The sequence below is a fragment of the Mobula hypostoma genome, chromosome 10, assembly GCF_963921235.1.
Source record: "Mobula hypostoma chromosome 10, sMobHyp1.1, whole genome shotgun sequence".
Taxonomy (NCBI): domain Eukaryota; kingdom Metazoa; phylum Chordata; class Chondrichthyes; order Myliobatiformes; family Myliobatidae; genus Mobula; species Mobula hypostoma.
This window is the reverse complement of record NC_086106.1, coordinates 76,607,138-76,628,988: the sequence shown is the minus strand read 5'-3', so window position 1 is coordinate 76,628,988 and position 21,851 is coordinate 76,607,138. Positions and strand designations below refer to the sequence as shown.

The 21,851-nt window shown below is 39.0% G+C and overlaps 1 protein-coding gene across 1 annotated transcript in view; it reads right to left on the bottom strand.

Annotated features, from left to right (window-relative positions):
- Positions 1–1,845: 1,845 nt before the first annotated feature.
- Positions 1,846–21,851, bottom strand: part of pof1b (POF1B actin binding protein) — a 118,632-nt gene continuing 98,626 nt past the window's right edge. The window contains exons 12-17 of the mRNA XM_063060637.1: positions 21,263–21,415; positions 13,422–13,535; positions 10,819–10,947; positions 8,047–8,114; positions 3,344–3,463; positions 1,846–3,110 (exon numbers count right to left, since the gene is read on the bottom strand). Of these exons, the coding sequence (XP_062916707.1) occupies positions 3,361–3,463; positions 8,047–8,114; positions 10,819–10,947; positions 13,422–13,535; positions 21,263–21,415 (567 nt within the window). The 3' untranslated portion in view covers positions 1,846–3,110; positions 3,344–3,360. The remainder of the gene's footprint in view (positions 3,111–3,343; positions 3,464–8,046; positions 8,115–10,818; positions 10,948–13,421; positions 13,536–21,262; positions 21,416–21,851) is intronic.

Below are 21,851 nucleotides of genomic sequence, written 5' to 3'. Positions count from 1 at the left end.
GAGGTATTTCAGCAAGATCTACTGGATAGAATAATAGAATATTACTCATAGTACATTAACATAATTGCAGAGTAAGGCAAATTACTGTGCAGTGTGCAGAAAAGATATACAGTATGCATAAACTTGCAAATGTAATGGACTTTTAAAAAATCTAAATCCATTCTGTTTGTCACTGACTGTCATCATTAATGTTGGAAAATATCAGCTTAGTGAATGAACTTTTTGTAATGTTAGAATAATTATTTATAAACCAAAAACTTTTTAATTTGAGGCAGTTTTGATTGATTTACATTCTTGTTTGAATTTTTTAACCTATACCTGTAGTTGATTTATGTTCTTGTTTAGTTTTTAACCTATACCTGTTGTTTGGCAATTGTTTGTGATACCTTTATCACTGGGTTCATTGCTCTGGGAAAAAGTAAACAGTTCTTTCCCAAATCACATCCCTTTTAAAGTTCTTCAATGACAACCATCAACCATTTAGACTTTATCTGAATCAAACTATGCAAAACCTATAATGTCATCCAATTGCCAAGGAGTTTGACTACATGATCCCCATAGGATGTGTATGTATGAATTAGAAAGGGCTGGTGTACCTCCCTTGGCCCAAAAGCTCTGGCATTTAGTAAGATCACAGCTGATTTGATTGTAATGTCAATTCCACTCTCCTGCCCACCCCTCATAATCTTTTACTCTCAAGCTCAAAACTTTTATCTACCTCTACCTTAAAATGTAAAAAGATAATTTTCTCTGGGGAGCTAAGAAGAATCATAGGATATGAATATAAATTTAGGAGTGGTATGAGGAGGAACTGTTAATCTTGCTGCACCAGATTGCTATGAATGTTATTTTTTGGACAGAAAGAATCTGAGGGTTACATGGAGCTGAAGCTAAGGATCAAATCAGCTCCCATCTTACTAAGTATGAGAAGGCCATATGGCTTCTTATGGTTACTGAGGGAACAAAAGATTATTAGATTAAATAATTGCTTATGATTTATGAGGGAGTGTTTAGAGAATGGTAGTAGTGGACTGATTGTGTGTATTTAATGTGTAAATAAAACTATTCGGTTTACAGGTCTGTCCACCCAGAAGATGGCTCTCTGATATAAAAAACATATGCAAGCAGTAATTGACGATCGCTCTTCAGACTTTGCAAGTAGCTGCAACACTCCTGTTCTTTGACAACCTACTTAAAGAGGGCCTTGGTCGCTTCTCCAATAATACCAACTTGTTTTAGCCCATGTTTAATTAATATGCACATTACATGTTCAGCTGAGCCACTGGGTACAATAAATTCCGATTTAACCAATATTTATGCATCCAAGACTCTTGTGCAAGTGGCAAAAAATTCTAAAAATATTAAGTAATTTCATAGCTTATGTAACTGTTTTATTTTTACAAATATACATTCACTGAACATAATGCAAAACTGGTGTCTATTTGTACACAAAGGGAGAGCAGATGTGGGCAGATTAGCAGCAATGTGATGGTCAGTACAATCATTTGATTTATTTTTGTTGCATTTTACATTTGCCTTAAAAAGAGAATTGCAAGAAAACACGGTTAGCTAAAGGGGTATAGAAATGACAGTTTTGAATCCAATGTATAGAATAATAGTTATGTACAAAAAAACAATTCTTGAGCAATATATGCCTATGGATAGCAGATGGTCCAGTGGATACCATATTTAACAAGGTCTAATCTTTCTGCCTTTGTGCCACAAGCCATAATTAAAGTAATCCAAGTAATAAAGTAAGCCTAGTGTTTGCGTTAGGATCTCATTTAAAAAGACAAGTGTCAGAACAAATAACATAGGGTGACAAAAGGCAATTTTTATCAAAAAATTTTATTTTTTTAAATTTCATGGATACATAGAAATTCATTCTGTGGTGTTGGCTACTTTTAAATTATCATAGCCTTAAAAGCTTCCAAGCGATACAAAAAAAAGATCTATTTGTATTAACTTAAAACAAAGCAATTTCTAACATCCCAGCATGTATGAAATAAAAGGAAGTGTTAAATTTATACAATTGTTTAAGAGACTGGTAGGATGATACAGTTAACAATTTCCAACATTCAAATGAATAGTTGAGATATGTACATAATAAAGTCAGTTGCAAAACTTTGAAGTTGCTTATTGCACAAAAAAAGCACACTGGGAGTAATTTTCTTTAGCCACAAAGTCTAAAATAAACAATGTATATAATGATCAGTTTTATTCTCCAAGCCTCTAAAATTTGAATCAGTGGTATTTCACTTAATACAAACATTATTGTTTGGAACAAAAATGGGTAGATCTTGTTTAAAATTAGAATGGTTGATGTCATTGTCAGTACTTCAAAGTAAGGTGTATTAATGTTCAGAGAACACTAGTTCTTAATTGGCAAATGTTATTTTAAATATAAATAAAATTTAATCTTTAGAAAAAAATTATTCAAAGTCACCAAGAAATTCTATACACCTTAAAATCTATATAGAATGCTGATGAATTAGTCATCTACAATAAAACACAATCCAACGGCAAAATGTCTTCAGAACAAAAAGGTCATCCATTTTTATAAATACCTAATTAATTATTGGCATACATATACTTGGGTGCATTTACAAGTAAATAAAAGCAATGACAAATAAAATGCTCTTTTGTGTATTGCTACTTGGAAATCAGTTTTGCCCAAGTGAAAATGGCACTAAACATAGTTTTAAAAAAGCCTTTCATATAATAATACACAATTAACCAAAACTTATCACCATTCAATATGCAAAGAGGAAGCACTGGCTCATTAATTGGGTATTCTCTTAGCTTGCATTTATTTTCTTTCCCAGTTTATGCACTTTATTCTTCATAGCATTCACCTTTTTTGTTACATTTGATTTCATTCTAACATTACAAACTAAAATAGCAAACCCTCATACCTACAGCCTTCAATAATATACTAAACAATAATAAACAGCACTTTAAAGTAAACTAATACAGACCCTTCAAAATCCATTTTGGCTAAGCAAGAAAGGACACCATGAAATGAGAAAATGTTGAGTAATTTCTGTTGCGAAAACCATTAAGTACCTCCCACTGCATTCAATTAGTCTTCAGTATGCTGAAACGAATTCCTAACAGAAAAATAAAAAAAATGGATTTTATGAAAGATTATTCTAGAATTTAGTCCTAATGTACTGTGTGTGAACATAAGCAAAACCATCTTCAATATCAGTAGCTTTAAGCTCTTCCATAGTTATCTAACTTTGCATGTTAAAATCTTTCTAATAAACACTACAGGGTTCATGAGCATTCTGCTGGTTACCCAACAGATGAAAGAATTAAATTAAACTTAGATGAAATGTACCTGTGTTTTTGTTTTGCTTAAAATCTTCCATTCCTTTGAATTAAAACAGTCTTTAATTCTTTACTTGGTGAATTTGGTTTAGCATCTTTCAAAAGGCCCAGAATTGGATAATCAAGGTATCTACAGTGTTAACAAAAAGGTAAAATTATCCTTCATTAGCATTCACATAGCAATTGAAGTAAACATACAAACTGGAAAATCAATGCACTACTCAGGTCCTAAAGAAGGGTCTTGGCCCAAAACGTTGACTGCTTATTCATTTCTATTGATGCTGCCTGACCTGTTGAGTTCCTCCAGCATTTTGTAAACATTGCTCTGGATTTGCAGCATTTGCAGAATCTTTTGTGTAGCACATTTCCTTGAAGCCATAAAATCTTTCACAGCAAATTAAATAAGGACAATGTTCCTTCAGCCTCAATCATAACACCATGGAATGTGACTCAGTAACTCCTCATAAGTTTAATTATCACACCAACTGTGGATGCCATTTTGCTCAACTGTCAATTTTTTTAAAATCAAGTATATTGTTAACAATAACAGAGTACCGATATATTTATTGAAACAAAGTAAATTAGTTCATTTTGAATTTGAATAATTCAAAGCATTGTTTCTCTGGATACAAAATCAAATTTTCATCATGTTCAAAATCTACCAAGAGATTTCCCCTTTCCTTTACTGTATCACCTCCTCTAGTTCTATGATCCTTGGACCTCTTCTTTCCTCCATTTGCAGCAACTTGAGCATTGAAATTTCCCTCATCCCACCAATGGATGAGATGTGAAACATTATCAAACAAGCTGAGGTGCAGGCAATTTGGCTGCTTGTGTATACTCTTCCAATCAAATGGATCACAGCTCAATTTTTAAATCTCAGCAACACCTTCCTGCATATAACCACATAATTTGTTTCTTCTAATATCAAAATACCTATCAGTCTTCACTTTGAAGATGCGCTTAGACTGAGCCTCCCAAAACCTGTAAAATTTAAGGAGTCATGATGTACTGGGCAAAGAAGTTTCACCTCAGCTCAGTCTTTGAGGCAGTGATTCTTGGTTCTAGCATTCCAGCTGTGGCAACCATCATTCTCACATCAAACATGTCAAGCTCCAGAAGAATTTGGTCTGTTCCAATGAGATTAGCTCTTATTCTTCAACTCAACATTTTATACTGTAGGTTCAATTAATTTAACCTCTCTTCATACAACATCTCAGTAATGAAACTGGTGAACTTTCACTGCATTTCCTCTCTACAGGTCTGGTCTTCTTGAGTAGGAGCACCAGACCTATACACAAGATTCCAGGTGCAGTCTAACCAGGACCCTATATAATTAGAGCAAACCAATTCTACTCTTAGATTCAAATTCTCTAACAAATAAGTTTCAAATACCTTTTGTCTTCCTAAATGGTTGCTGTAACTACATGTTAACTTTCAGGTTGTGATCCTCTAAACACCCATGTCTTTCAATTACTAACTTTTTAGAAAAATACAGTTTTCTACTTTCCTACCAAAGTAAATAACTTTATTTTTCAACCGTTATATTCCACTTGCAATGTCTTTGCCCACTCTCTTAACTTATCGACAACCTCCTCAGGGCCCACAACTTCCAGTCAGCAAACCATAATGACTTAATAGCTGGATCTAGCACCAATCTGTACCATATTTCAAACCATGACTATTTATTCAATCTACTTATTCACAATTCAATCTACTTGCTTTTATTATTCAAGGCACTGAATTCAAAAGTCAAGAGGTTATGTTGCAGCTTTATGGAATGCTGGTTAAACCACACCTGGAGTATTGCACACAGTTCTGGTCACCCCACTATAGAAAGAATGTTGAGGCTTTAGAGAGGGTGCAGAAGAGGTTTACCAAGATGTTGCCTGGTTTAGAGGGTATGGGCTATCATGAGAGGCTGGGCAAATTGGGTTGCTTTCTTTGAAGCAGCAGAGGTTGTGAGAAGATCTAACAGAGGTTTATAAGATTATGAGATGCATAGATGGAGTAGATAGGAAGCATCATTTTCCCGGGGTAGAAATGTTTAATACCAGACGGCAGCATTGAAAGTGGGAAGGAGTAGGTTCAATGGGGATGTGACAGGTAAGTTTTTTCTCAGCGAGTGGTGGATGCCTGGAATGTGCTGCCTAGTATGGTAATATACATTAGAGGCTTTTAAGACACGTTTAGATAGGCACATGGATATGAGGAAGATAGAGGAATATTGTGTAGGTAGGAGGGATTAGTTTTTGGGATTTTTTAAATTTAATTTTTAGCTGATACGGCACAACATTGTGGACCAAGGGACCTATTCCTTTGCTGTATTGTTCTAAGTTTTAGGTGATATATTCTACATATTCCTACAGTTTTCAATCCCTTAACCAATTTTCAATCTGCATCCCCATAGCTTGCTTAAAGAGCACTTGTATGACACCTTATCCAAGGCCTTCTGGAATTCGAAAGCAGTGGAAATCTAAATCTATGCATTTTGCTGTTCAAAAACCTTTAATAGATTTATGAAAAAAAATGTTTGGCAAGTCTATGATTCCTATGCCCAATCCAGTTGTTTTTAGAATGCCTTCTTAGCATTTCCCAAATAACATCTTCCTTTCTACTAACTTCAAGCTACGTGATCTACAAGTACCTTATTTTCTCTCTCCCTCTTTTCTTACAGAGTCAGATTACATTTACTACCCTTCCTATCTGTGGGAACTATTCCAGAGAAAGCTAACCTGGGGCCTAATAGCATGAGAGGAATTGTCTTGGAAGCTCAGTGGCAGGTGGTTGGAAGTTATCCAAAGTGCATAGCCTGAAGAAGGTATTACCATCACTACGGACCGTCAACTTCTATTGTCTTTTTTTTCTTTGATAACAAATTAAAACAGTCACTTAGCATCACCGTTATCCTCTGGATTAATAACCATCAATTGATGGCCCTACTATTTTGCTGAATCTAATGCTGTTTGGGACTCAATCATTCAAAAGTCAGTCTCTCAGTTACTCCACATGAACTTGAGATCTCACACAACAACCAAGAATGCATAATCGATATATTGTTTCCGATACTCTGGTTTCAAATCCATTTGTTATAAAACTGAACAACTGCAACAATTAATTCTGCCACTATTTCTTGCACTTTAATTGTCTGCTTGTAATTTTTCTTCCTTCTTTACTGAGGAGAATGACTGAAAATATAACCATTAAAACAGCGGTCCCCAATCACTGGGCCGCGTACTGGTACCGGGCCGCGAGGAAACGATATGATTTGGCGATATGAGTCAGCTGCACCTTTCCTCATTCCCTGTCATGCACTGTTGAGCTTGAACGCACACAAGGTCATTACCCACGCGTCATCCATGTCAGCGCGGGAAGGAGATCAACTCCTCGAGCTTGCAAATGACGGCGGGCTGAAAAGTATGTTTGACATAACATCTCTGCCGGCATTCTGGATCAAAATCAAGGCTAAATATCCTGAGATAACCATGAAAGCACTGAACAGGTTGCTTCCACTTCCAACATATCTCTGCAATGAATGCAACGAAAACTAAATTGCGGAATAGACTGGATATAAGGAACCCACTTCGAGTATCACTGTCTCCCATCACCCCTCGATAGGACCGTCTTGTTGCAGAGAAATAAGCCCAGGGTTCCCACTGATTCAGCAATATTGGTGTGTTGCAACGATTTTATATGTTCATACAGGGAAAATATGTGCTGTGTATTTAATATCAAAACGTTACTTAAAATGTTATGATGCTATTGACTTACTTATATAACCATATAACAATTACAGCACGGAAACAGGCCGTCTCGGCCCTTCTAGTCCACCAAACTCTTACTCTCACCTAGTCCCACCGACCTGCACTCAGCCTATAACCCTCCGTTCCTTTCCTGTCCATATACCTATCCAATTTTACTTTAAATGATAATATCGAACCTGATTCTGCCACTTCTACTGGAAGTTCATTCAACACTTACTTCAAGCTCCCCTGATAATTAACTTATCACTACATTCATGCGAGGAAAATATGCGCTGTGTTTAATATTAAATTCGTTAGATAAACCCTTTTAGAAACTAAATTGAGTGTATTAGCCACTTATTACTTATATTCTGGTCGTGATTAACACCCCCCCCCATACAGAATCGCCAAAAAGGATTTGCAGGGGAAAAATTGGCAGGTCACGACGCGCATGCGCACTGGTGCCCGCGCAAGGCTTAATGGTCATTGTAGTCTTTTTCTGGGTAAACACAATGTATTTGACTGCCAGTCCACAAGAATATTGTCAATATTAAACCGGTCCACAGTGCAAAAAAGGTTGGGGGCCCCTGCATTAAAAGGTAGTCATGCTGCAATGCAAGAACACCATTACTTTTGTCGGTTATCAAATACTGAATCAAAAGTTTTACAAAGATATAAACAATCCCCGTAGGCTCCTATACATCAGCAATACAACCTCATCCATGAAATATTCCATATGTTTATTTGGTAACTTATGATATGGCATTCTCCAGTGCTTTTATCAAGACTATAATTATATTGGCGACAACTAGTATCAAATTGGTTGGTACCCGTATGTTGGTTCAATACAATTGGCATACTACATCTGTTCTAGAGAAAAAACAGCACTAACTTTTTGAAAGCAATTGCTGACAGGTCAGTAGCAATCTAATAATCTTACAGTTTTTAAACAAATGTTAACATAGATTACCGTTTTGTGATGATTGTATGCGTCACATTATTTGACCCAAGTGATGAAGATTTCAGTCTCATGATTTCCTAAAAAGGAGATTAAAAGTTATCAGAGACTCTTTCTTGGAAATTCAACCACAATTCTTCATACAGGAGCACTCAAGGTATCATTCAATGCTCAGCAGGACATATTCCCAAACGCTATCATGGAGAATCTTTTCATGAACTTTAGGAACCCATTTTATTTTTTTAATAAATTTTAGACATGGTCTTGACAATTGTTTTCTGTACAAATAATAGCTGATCCTCTTGTGGCTGTGGTTAAATAATGTTGTCCATGCTAGCTTGCAGAAGGATTGTGATAACATCCTCATACATGCCAGGGAATAATTTAATGCCATGTTCCACTGACTACATATAAATTGAGTCACTCCCCGTGTTCTCAGGATTTATTTTTACTGCTTTTATAGCTTGTATATTTGCTGAACTCTTTTAAAAATATATTTACACTCTCTTTATTCTTGTTAAACCTATCACATGCGTTTTCAATTATAAAAAGTATTATTGACCAGCAAGATTACACTCAGCATTGGTGACTGAAATTACACCCACACAATAGCATTCATTAATAAATTAGAAGTCACAGAGCGCCAGGACATCTTTCTAGTAAAGTGTGAAGACAGGTTTAACTCTATTGCATCTGTTCGTTTGAGAGTTCCTATATTTACTGGTGTACTTACTTAAATTCAACTCCTAGAATATATGGATCAAATGTCATCTGAGGTTTATAAATGATCAACTCTTCTGATGTTCACTGTCCAGGTGTCAAAAGCTACCTGCTTATTGAAATCATTTACCAATGACAGCAAAATAGCTCTTCACCCACTGAAGGCAGGGCACCCATCCTAAACAGCCTCACCAATTCAAGTTCCTCGGCATCCACATTACTGAGGACCCCAGTTGGTCTGTACACACCAGCTGTGTGGTGAAAAAGGCACAACAGCACCTCTTTCACCTCAGACCATTGAGGAAGTTTGGTTTGGGCCCCCAAATCCTAAGAACCTTCTACAGGGGCACAATTGAGAGCATCCTGACTGGCTGCATCACTGCCTGGTATGGGAACTGTACCTCCCTTAATCGCAGGACTCTGCAGAGAGTGGTGTAGGCAGCCCAGGGCACCTGTAGTTGTGAACTTCCCATGATTCAGGACAGTTACAAGGACAGGTGTGTAAAAAGTGCCCATAGGATCATTGGGGACCCAGGCTATCCCAACCACAATCTATTCCAGCTGTTACCATCCGGGAAGTGGTACCACAGCATAAAAGCCAGGACCAACAGGCTCCGGGACAGCTTCTTCCACCAGGCCATCAGACTGATGAACTTACACTGATTTGAGTGTACTTTATATTACACTGACTGTTCTATTTATTATAAATTATTATAAATTACTATGATTCCACATTTAGATGGAGACGTAACGTAAAGATTTTTACTCCTCATGTTTGTGAAGGATGTAAGAAATAAAGTCAATTCGATAACCTCGGGCTTAGACTGGAGTAATATTTTACCAACAAGGCTATAATAGGCTGAGTTCCAATTCTAGTCTGTTACAGTCTGGAGATAACATCAATTGGTAGGTTTTCAAAACTTGTGATTTATGTGGTTACAAACTGAGACGTGTCTGTAAAATTATCAAATACTGACATCACTTTGCTGCGGCTTTGAATTCCCAGAAGGTAGATTGCAGCATTACTGAAACAGTGCCTTGGTTTACATGGTTGAAGCTCGACAACCAGAATGCTTCACATGGCTAGGACTGAATGAAATGTGCAGATACACCTTCCCAGATAGAAAGTAGTTTGCAATTAACATCACAGAAGTTGCATGCATTTCCTTATAACCAATTGGAGAGGTGGAATGGTTCCTGGGTGGAGAAGGGGTGTAGTGCACAACGTCCTAGCTCAGGACCATTAAAATTGTTGAATGATCCCAAGAATAGAAGAAGAACTTAGAAAAACTGGGCATAAAATAATTCAAATGATTTTCAATAAGAACAATATCAAGTTGGAGATATTCCACTGGAATACACCATAGGGTCAGAGAAAATCGCAGAGAAAACAGATTACAGATGTTTACATCACTTCTGGATGCTTCCACAAGCTGCTGCTAAAACAAAGAGAGGGAAATCAAGAAAACTCAGAAAATATTCCACACCAATAAAAGCAAGAGCTTTGAAACAGAGCAACCAAACTGAACTGATTGGAAGGAGGTAAAATGGATCTGCTGCAGACCTTTGGAGGCACACACACACAGTAAGACGCAACAGAATACTGCAGCCGCTGGATACCTGGAACGTGCAACAGAAGATACTGGAAGTAACAGCTATGGAGTGAGGAACAGAATCAATGGTTCCGTTCAATGATCTTTTGAATTGAGAAGTTGCAGTTCCAGTTTATTCATTCTTCAGAGTAAGAACTGACACGAGTTAGAAACTTGTAGTTTACTGAAGCTAAAAATGTTAGCAAAGCATGGCGTGATAGCATCAGAATTAATTCAGACACGTACAATGATGCCACACAATCAATGCTTGCTAGGTGGCTCTAAATGATGACTTTAGATCGACGTGCATGGAAAATATGAAGTCTAAACCCATGCTGGCACTGCACATCCTAGAACACAGCAGCGCTAATCCAAAACCACAATACTGAGCATTGTTCTACATTTGACTATTGATTCATTCCAGCGAAAATGAGACAGTGTCAATGAAATGAGACAAACCATGTGATCTTACCTCATTCTTTTTTTGGATAATGGAATCCTTCTCAGTTAGGCTATTACTGTATTGCATTAACTTCATTTGCAAGCTGCTGGTACTGTCTTGCCCTGATGACATTTCTCGTTTCATGTTGTTGATTTGCGACTAAGAGTTGTGTAAATAAATAAGGCATATCAGTAGTTCATATGTACAATGACCTCCCCCCCAAAAGGAACATTACACAGTGATGCCAGATAACACTAGCTTTTAAATGGCTAAAGTGTTATTAAAAGACCAAAGAACTGGACTTTTTTCAAAAATTTCTGTCAATAGATTTGACCAAATTAATAAAGAAACATTGGGAAGGTTGGCTTGGACAACAAGTATCAACAATCTGCATTGAAATGGCGCCTTTTAACAGAGATTGAATTTAAACAAAATGGCCAGAGACCCCAGTAAGAATGTCTAAATCGGTAAGTGTCAAAGTTTGATCAAAGATGCAAGAATCAAAGGAGAGAAACAGAGAAAGATGTAAATTTTAGGAGTTTAGGTGAAGGTTGGGAAGAAATGATTAGACTCGGCTAAGCAGTGTGGGATGTGTTTGGATGAGTACTTAAAGGTTGAAGTTGTGGGAAGGGAGGAAGGCATATACAAGGATGGAACATTTTTTTTTGAGGCACCTGGGGCCAGTAGTTTCATGGAGGAAGGCATCAGCTGGAGTTGGGTTGCAAGAGCCTTAACAGTGCTTTATTCATCCAAGTGGCATGGTGCTAGTCTTCAAAGGAAAGGTGCTCATACAAGAGAAGTCATCTTACCAATGTCTAATAGCAAAGCAGCTAAAAGCTGATGCCAACTGGTTAGCACTTTGGACTGGAGGAAGTATAGATTTCATGTCAATATAAATATTTAATTGAAATTTAAATTGAATATGTTTCTAAGATGTAAACACATTTATAAAGATCAGAGTAAGCAGGACTAGGTATAAATTTAATCTGGGAGAAATATTCAGGTGGGTACATATATCAAAGGATGTGCCAGGGTACCAAGCTGGTAAATAAACACCTACCCAATAAGTCTGACTAAGGAAATATAATAATTTTGATTCTGGAACAAGCAATTAACAATAAACGGTGCACAAGAAATATTAAAGCAACCTTCATCAAAAAACTCTCTCAAAATACCACCAGAGAATTAGAGTTATTATACTAGAATTGCATTGAATTCAGAAAAGTAGCAGATAAACCGGTTTATTTTCCAGTATCTTTGAAAGAGAGCAGTACCAATGAAGGAGTAAGACAACTTTGCCATGATAAACGCTTTCATGTCAAACTATTTCACAGATACATAAATATGTATAAAAGTAAAGTAACACTTTTGTACCCAAGAGGACTACAACTTACAAATGTCTATTTTGAAAAATAAACATACTCATGACCTTTCATTTCTGCTTACCCCAAAATAGGTATCCGCACAGTTCATTAACTTCACCTGTCTATGGGTCTTTTTAATTTTATGATGTAACCATGTTGGTTAGCATACAGCCCATCCTGTGTCATTACAAATCTTGGATTTTTGGCTCTTGAAGGTGTTACTTATTCAGTCACTTCTTTCTAACTCAAGTACTTGCCCATTTTTCTCTGCTGGCTTTCGTGTGTTAACTTCCAAAGAGGCAGAGATCAAGTAGAAATAGATAATACCAGGGGCATAATTTCAATGATGTATGGGGGGGGGGTGTCAGAGGTTCTTTACAGAGAGTGCATGGAACGCCATGTCAGGGGTGGTGGTAGAAGCAGATAGATACATTGGGGGGCATTTAAGAATCACTTACACTAGGCACATGGATGACAGAAAAATGGAAGGCTATGTAGGAGGGAAGGGTTAGATTGATCTTAGCATAGGTTAAAAAAGTTGGCACAACATCATAGACCAAGGGCCTATACTGTGCTACAGTATTCTATGTTCCCTGTTAAAACAACCTCAATTTCCTGTGCTTTAGCCAAATCTTACTTGGAAGCTCACTGGATTCACAGAAACATAGAAATAATTCCTCTGGAAGTGTACATGATCTTTGGGTGCCTATGACCATTCACTGTGTGAAATAAAATTCACATGCCCCCTATGTTTCTCTTTTTCATGCTTTTATTCTGTGTCCCACGTTCTTGACCCCTCTGACAATGGGAAAAGTTTCTCCATTTAATTTCTATCCTGCAAGATTTAAAATTCCCCGTCTGAATTTCACAGCTTTTGATGTTCCAAGGAGAATCACCACAGCTTCTCTATTTTATTGACACACTGAACTCCTTCAATCCTTGGCTATCGGTTTTTGGATTTGTTTAAATTGAACAGCACCTACTAACATTTTAATAGGTTCGTTAATTCTTTGCCCGGGTTTTTGATTTCAATTATAGTTTATTTATATAGATGACTCACAACAATGGGTAAATCAAATTCAATAGTCATTTTAAAATTTTGTATCCGATTATTGTTCTTACAAGGTAAAAGTTACTCAAAAATACAAACTGCACAGCAAGAATATTGGAGTGAGACTCATTGGATAGATCTTCCAGTCAATCCAGGCACAAGTGGTAAGATTTTACAATTTCCCACATGGGTCAACATAATGAAAAGAGTTTCCATACCCTTAAAGCACTGATCTCCTTGTCCTTTTCTTCATGGAGTTTATTGACCATTTCATAGTAATTATTTGAAATTTCTGTATTAAGTATTGCAGTGGTGGTTGGACTCTTGCTTAACTGTGAATAGAAAATAATAATGACAGTGTAGAACTATGGTTGTGCGGCAAGTTAAAGTCCAAGTCATTCATTAAATATCAATGAAATCAGTATTCTTCACCACTATATTTTATGTATGCAATACTCATTGTTACACTTCATAACCCTGCAACAAGTTACCCAACTGCTCACGTAAAAACATCCTCACTGAAAAACAGGTGCAATCCAAAGCATTCATTTTCACCCAAGATTTGCATGGTGACGTAGGGTAAAACAAATCTGTTCTGCAGAATTCTGGGCCCGTTTCCAGCCATTTGTGGGTAAGCTGGACAATAAGGAAAATATACAGCCTAGTGCACTTGCCACAAAATGAACTATTGTGTCAAAGTATTTTGGCTGCAGAAAATGCACAAATTAGAATTTGCTATTTAGGATACATTGTAATTGCCTTAATAGTATTCTATACAATTTCATTCATGTTGCACTGTAAAACCAAGATCTAATCACAATCATAGAATATCAGGGAATAAAAAACTGTACATTTAAGAAACTATAGAAATGCAGCCATTTTGTATAAAATTATTTAAAAATTCATAAGGTGCAATTTGGCCCAGGAAGTTGCTGCAGAATTCTAAAAATCTCTGTGATACAAAGTTTGGGCTCTGGCCTTGATTTAAAAAGTTTGGGCTGGGCTAAGTTTATGTAGAAGTGATCACGTTGCTTTGCTGGCTGCCAAAAGCTAATCAAGTTCTAACCTCAGAGGATACAGAGGATTTCAACAAAGATTACAAATCATGTGCTGAAAGGGCCGTTTCTTTTTTGTACAACTCTTACTTTGCCAGTAATCATGAAATGCCAATTATACAGTGTGAAATAATCTAAAGTGAAACATTTTAAAGTAATGGAGTTATAACCATAAGACTACAAGACATAGGAGCAGAAGTAGGCCATTCAGCCCGTCGAGTCTGCTCTGCCATTTCATCATGGCTGATCCATTTTCCTCTCAGCCCCATTTGCCTATCTTCTCCCCATAATCTTTCATGCCCTGACTTATCAATAACCATCAATCTCCACTTTAAATTCACTCAGTGACCTGGCATTCATAACTGCCTGTGGCAAATAATCCAACAGATTCATCACCCTCTGGCTAAAGAAATTTTTCATCCCTGTTCAAAGTGCATGTCCCCTCTATTCAGAGGCTGTGTGCTCTGGTCCTAGACTCACCCAAACCTTTCAATCACCACTCAAACGATAACCCTTCCATTCCTGCAATCATTCTCATAAACCTCAGAACCATCTCCAATGTCAGCACACCTTTTCTTAAGTGGCCCAAAACAGCTCACAGTACTCTATGTGAGGCCTCACCAGTGCCTTACACAGCCTCAGCATTGCATCCTTGCTTTTATATTCTAGTCCTCTTGAAATGAATGCTAGCATTGCAGATGCCTTCTTCATCACCAATTCAACCTGCAAACTAACTTTCAGGGAATCCTGCCTGAACTCCCAAATTCTTTTGCACCTTGGATGTTTGCATCTTCTCCCCGTTTAGAAAATAGTCTATGGCTTCATTTCTTCTACGAAAGTGCACGACCATACACTGTCCGACACTGTATCTATCTGCCACCTCTTTGCAAATTCCCCTATCTGTCTAACTCCTTCCGTAGCCTCTCTGCTTTCTCAACACTACCTGCCCCTCCACCTATCATTGTATCATCCACAAACTTGGTCACAAAGCCATCAATTTAGTTTTCCAAATCGTTGACATACAACATAAGAAGAAGTGGACCCAACACACACCTGTGACACCAGCAGCGAAAACGAAAAGGATTCCTTTATTCCCACTCTTAGCATCCTGCCAATCAGCCAATGCTCGCAACTTTCCTGTAAGATCATAGGCTCTTATCGTATTTAGCAGCCTCATGTGTGGCACCTTATCAAATTCCTTCTGAAAATCCAAGTACACAACATCTACCAATTTTCCTTTGTCTATCCTGCTTGTTATCTCTTCAAAGAATTCCAGCAGATTTGTCAGACAAGATAAATGCTGCATTTGGCCTTATTTGTCATATGCCTCCACGTACCCCCAAACCACAACCTTAACAATCGACTCCAATATCTTCCCAACCAGGCTAACTGACCTTTCCTTCTTGCTTCTTGATAAGTGGAGTGACACTTGTAATTTTCCAGTCCTCTGAAACTATGCCAGAAACTATTGACTAATGACAGATCATTACTAATACTGCCACAATCATTTCATCTAGCTCTTTTAGAAGCCTGTGGTGTAGTCCATCGATCCAGGTGACTTATCGACCTATAGGCTTTCAGTTCACAAGCTCCATCTCCCTAGTAATAGCAAATTGCACTCACTTCTGCCCCTTGATACTGTTGAACTTCCGGCATACTGCTAGTGCCTTCCACAGTGAAGACTGAAGCAAAATACTTATTCAGTTCATCTGCTATTTCCTTGTCCCCATTACTATCTCTCCAGTGTCATTTTCAGTGGTCCAATATCTACTCTCACCTTTTACTCTTTATATATCTGGAAAAAAAACTTTTAGTATCATTTTTTATATTATCGGCTAGCTTATGTCCATATTTCTTTGGGACGTTTCTATCCAGTGCATTCCTAATTGCTCCCAGAAACTCCAACCATTGCTGTTCTGCCATCAACCCTGCTAGTGTCCCCTTCCAATCAACTTTGTCCAGCTCCTCCTCATACCTCTGTAATTCCCTTTACTCCACTGTAATACTAATACGTCTGACTTCAACTACTCCCTCTCAAATTGCAGGGTGAATTCTATCATATTATGATTACTTTTCCCCAAGGGTCCCTTTACCTCAAGCTCCTTTATCATATCTGATCCATTACACAACACCCAATCCACAATCATTGATCACCTAGTGGGCTCAACCACAAGCTATTCCAGAAAGCCATCTTGGAGGCATTCCACAAATTCTCTCTGGAGATCTAGCATCAACTTAATTTTCCCAGTCTATCTGCATATTGAAATCCCCCATGACTAATGTAACATTACCTTTTAGACATGCTTTTTCTATCTCCCACTGTAATTTGTAGACCATATCTTGGCTACTATTCGGAGGCCTGTAAACTCCCGTCAGGGTCTTCTTATCCTTGCAGTCTCTTAACTCTACCCACAAGGTTTCTACATCTGTTGATCCAAAGTCATCTCTTTCTAAGCATTTTTTTAAACCAAAAGAGCCACCCAACACCTCTGCCTAACTGCCTGTCCTTTTTGAAACTAGGTGCATCCTTGGGTGTTAAGCTCCCAACTACAATCTTTCAGCTATGACTCTGTGATACTCACAACATCATACCTGTCAATCATTAACTGCACAATAATATCATCTACCTTATTTCGTATACAACATACATTCAAATATAACACCTTCAGTCCTGTATTTGACACCCTTTTCAATTTTGTCTCCCTTTTACACTGCAACCCACTCCATTGATTGTAATTTTGCCCGAACATCTAGCTGTTCTTCCCAACACCCTCACTACACACTACCTCTGCTTGTAAACCAACATCCCTATCCTCAGCCCCATCACTCTGGATCCCATCGCCCTGCCAAATTAGTTTAAACCCTTCCCAAAAGCTCTAGCAAACCAGCCTGCAAGGATATTACTCCCCCTTGGGTTCAGGTGTGGCCCGTCCCTTTGGTACAGTTCCTACCTTCCCCAGAAGAGATCCCAATAATCCAGAAATCTGGAACTCTGCCCCCTGCACCTGCTCCTCAACCATGCATTCATCGGCAAAATCATCCTATTCTTGTCCTCACTGGCACACGGCACAGGCAGCAATCCTAACAATGTTACTCTGAAGGTTGTGGTTTTCCAGCTATCTACCTAGAACTCTAAATTCTTTCTTTAGGTCCTCTTCTCTTTTCCTTCCTGTGTCATTCATACCAACATATACCAAGACACCTGGCTGCTCATCCTCCCCCTTTAGAATGTCGTGGACATGATCAGACACGTCCCTGACCCGGGCACTTGGGAGGTAATACCTAACATCTGGGTCTTTCTAGCGTGTCCACAGACTCTCCTGTCTACACCAATCACAATGGCATCTCCAATTACCACTGTATTCCTAGTCTCTGCCCCCTTCCTTACTGAGCCACAGCACCAGACTCAGTGCCAGAGACCCAGTTGCTGCAGTTCCACCCCCCCAGTAGATCATCCATCCCCCCCCCATTAATATTCATAATGTTATACTTGTCATTGATGGGAATAGCCACAGGGGTACTCTGTGCCAGCTGCCTACTTCCCTTCCCTCTCCTAACACTCACCCATTCACCTGCCTCCTGCAACCCAGGGGTGAATATCTCCCTGCACCTATCCATCTTCTCCCCAGTTTCCTGTATGAGCCGAAGGTCATCAAGCTGCAGCTCCAGTTCTAGAACATGCTCTCTGAGGAGCTGTAGCTTGGTGCACCTGGTGCAGACGTGGCTATTCGGGAGGCTGGAGGTCTCCCAGAATTTCCACCTCTCACACAGTCCCTGGAGCTATTCTTACTGCCCTAACTCTACACCTACAGTTGAAGAATGAGCAAGAGGAAGCTTAATTACGCCACTCATGCCTAAGCTTGTGAGCCAAGCTAAAAGTCTCCCTAACAATGGCCGTTCCATTTGCCCCACTTTATTTTTATTTGACCTTGCTATTGAAAAGCAAACTCCAATTTTTTTAAAGCCGTGTCTGTGACCTGGGTGAAGACAGTTATTTTTCGCCTCCACACTCCAATTAACTGCTATTCAAGCTCCAAGAAAACAGCTACAATGCAGTGATTTTTAAAGCTCTCTTTGATCTGAGTTAGTTCCGAACTCCAACTGGCTGCTGTTAACACTCTTATAGGTAAGGAATGGATGTTAACATCAACACTACTTTATGAAATAAAATACTATTTTATGGCACAAAACTAAACTAAAAAAGATGAAAATGTCATTAACAAGCAATTTTTTTCCCATAATGAAATAATTGTTGTTCCTTCCCAAGCATCCCGGGAGATGGGGAGGAGAGTGTCAAAATTTGCTTTTCTGAGCTGTTCATTTAATAACCAATGAATGGACCAGCAACAATCACTGCCTCACTGCAGCTAAAATATATGACTGAATATTTTATCAACTTTTATTACTAATCATATTACTCCACAGTCTAATTTTAATGATATGGTGCTCTAATCTTTATAACTTTAATGTGCATACTGAATTTGGTTTGTCTATTTGAGAAAATAAGTGTATTTGTAAACATTGGTGATGTACTTGTATACAAATAAATAATAAATATGTTTGTATACAATGCGAGTGCGCCCCAACTCTTCCTCCGCTACATCGATGACTGCATTGGTGAGTTTGTCAGTTTCATCAACTTTGCCTCCAACTTCCACCCTGCCCTTAAATTCACTTGGTCCTTTTCTGACACCTCTCTCCCCTTTCTCAATCTCTCTGTTTGAAAGAAATGAATGTGAGGAATATGGAAGGATATGGACATTGTGTAGGCAGAATGGATCAGTTTATTTGGTCATTTGATTACTGATTTAATAGAGTCAGCACAACATTGTGGACTGGAGGGTTCTGTTCCAGTGCTGTGTGTTCTATGCTCTATTTAACTTAAGCGCTTGAATGGCTTCAAATATTTTAATTAGTTTTGAATACCTCTTGCATTCAAGCTATTAAGCAAATTGTTCAAGTTGCTTGGGCATGGCACAACTGGATGTTAAACTATTTCAGTGTTCAGCAAGTTCTCACAAGGAGGATTCACACATGGTAGCCGATTTTTATGTATAATCAAAACATATAGTGAAATGCATCATCTGTGTTAACAAGCAACACACCCAAGGCTGTGCTGGAGACATCCCATAAGTTTCACCACACAATAGTTGCCAACGGAGCATAGCCACACCGTTCAGCAGAACAAAGAAGCAAAAACAAAACAAACCCATACACACACACACACACACACACACACACACCCATTCCCACACACACACACACCCACATTCACCCATTCTCTCTCACACACACACACACCCATTCCCACACACACACACACACACCCATTCCCACACACACACACACACACACTCACCCATTCACACACACACACACACACACACACCCATTCCCACACACACACACACCCACATTCACCCATTCTCTCTCACACACACACACACCCATTCCCACACACACACACACACACCCATTCCCCCCCCCACACACACACACCCATTCCCCCCCCCACACACACACACACACTTACCCATTCACACACACACACACCCACACTCACCCATTCACTCACACACACACTCACCCATAAACACACACATTCACCCATTCTCTCTCACACACACACATTCCCACACAAGCAGGCCTCCAACCCCAGGACAACCCTTCTCTGGCCCTTCAGTCCTTGGCAAGTCTTTCAGATTCACAGATAGTAGGCCTCCAACTTTGGACCGCTAAGCTCCAGGAGTCACCGATCACTGATTTGACCTATGGGACCAAACCTCATCAATCTTCAGTCCTCGGCTTCCAGGCTCACACAGATCAATGACCCCAGTGACCTGGGGAGTCACTGGCCCTCATGACTCCCACCGACACAGACCTTCAAGACCTGGGACTTGGTCTCCTCATCGCCTGTCCACCCGCTGACCTTCACCCGCAGATGCTGCAACCAGGACTCTGAACGGGAACTCTTCATATACACATGAGATGCTGGAGATGCTGGAAATCCAGAACAATACACACAAAATGCTGCAGGAACTCAGCAGGTCGGGCAGCATCTATGGAAATGAATAAACAGTCTACGTTTCATGCCAAGACCCTTCTTTGGGACAGGAAAGGAAGGAGGAAGACACCAGAATAAAAAGGTGGTGGGAAGAGGAAGGAGGACTAGCTAGAAGGTGATAGGTGAAGCCAGGTGGGTGGGAAAGGTAAAGGGCTGGAGCAGAAAGAATCAGAGAGGAAAGTGGACCATGGGAAAAAGGGAAGAAGGAGGGGCACTGGTGGAGGTGATAGGCAGATGAGGAGAAGACGCAAGAGACCATGGCTGTGGTAGTGAGTCTTGGTGAGTACATGGTTGAAGAGTTGGAGAGCAGCAGATATCACAGAGGGTGAATGGAGAGAGAGGGTCTCATTGAATTCCCAAAGAGAAGATTTAAATATCTTCAGGGTAGGCATCCCTCAAGGAGACTTTGCAGTGGAGCACAAATCATAAACACATGAGATTCTGCAGGTGCTGGAAATCCAGAGTAACACACAAAATACTCAGGTCAGCCAGCACCTATGGAAATGAATAAACAGTCGACACAGTTGAACAGACTCTGTATTTACTGCTGCGACCTCCAATTTCCCCTCATCTGTCCCTAAACCTAACTTGTCCCTTAATTCTCCATGACTATTGCTAAAAAGCTGAAAAAAAAGTAAATCTGAACCATGACATTTGACTGACATCGCCACTCTTTACCAGTAGCAGCAGGACATTGGCTCAGCACTCCCATCAGATTCTGGACTTCAACACTTTGCAAATTATTACTGACTCAAAATTTATAATATCCAGATGCACCATGTAAGCCCTGGAAATAATCAGGTCAATGGATGATTCAAAGCAATTTGAAGAGGTTAGTTTCATTGTCTCTGGTTTACTCTGGCAACCTCATTGTCCTCAATTAAGCTCTAACTTCTAGAATATTTACACATTATTGTATACAGATGGTCTTTATCTTTACCTGTCGCCGAAGTAGCTCATTTTCCTGTTCCAGTGCTCTTTTGCTGCATTCCAGCTCTTTCACACGGAATTGTTTATCAGCCTCTGAGTCCTTCAGAGACAAGATCAAATCCTCAAGGGATCGGTTGTTTGAACCACTCTCCTTTATGGCACTCTAAAAGGGAAGAAAATTACAAAGAGGGTTATGCTCATTTCAGATCCCTTTCCATTGTTCTATCTAATTCCTGAAGTTTTCCAGTAAGGCATATTGTCAACTAATCTAACAATTTCCATTGGAATCATTAGTCTGTGCATAATAAATTTTAATGTGAAAATCATTGATGTATTTGTGCATGTCAAAATAAACACTTTATGACACCTTTAAAAGTGTTGAGTTTTCTTGTCACCAAAGGCCAGTTCAGTATTTACAGTACTACACACTCGTAACTTCCAGTGACATGGTGGAGGGACGGTGACTTCTTGAACAACAGCAGTTCTAGTTAAGTTATTCCCACAATGCTGTTTGTGTAGGAACTTACAAGACTTCGACGCGTACAAAAGGGCTGGTGATACAATTTCGAGTGCAACTTGGAAGAGAACCTGCAGGTGGT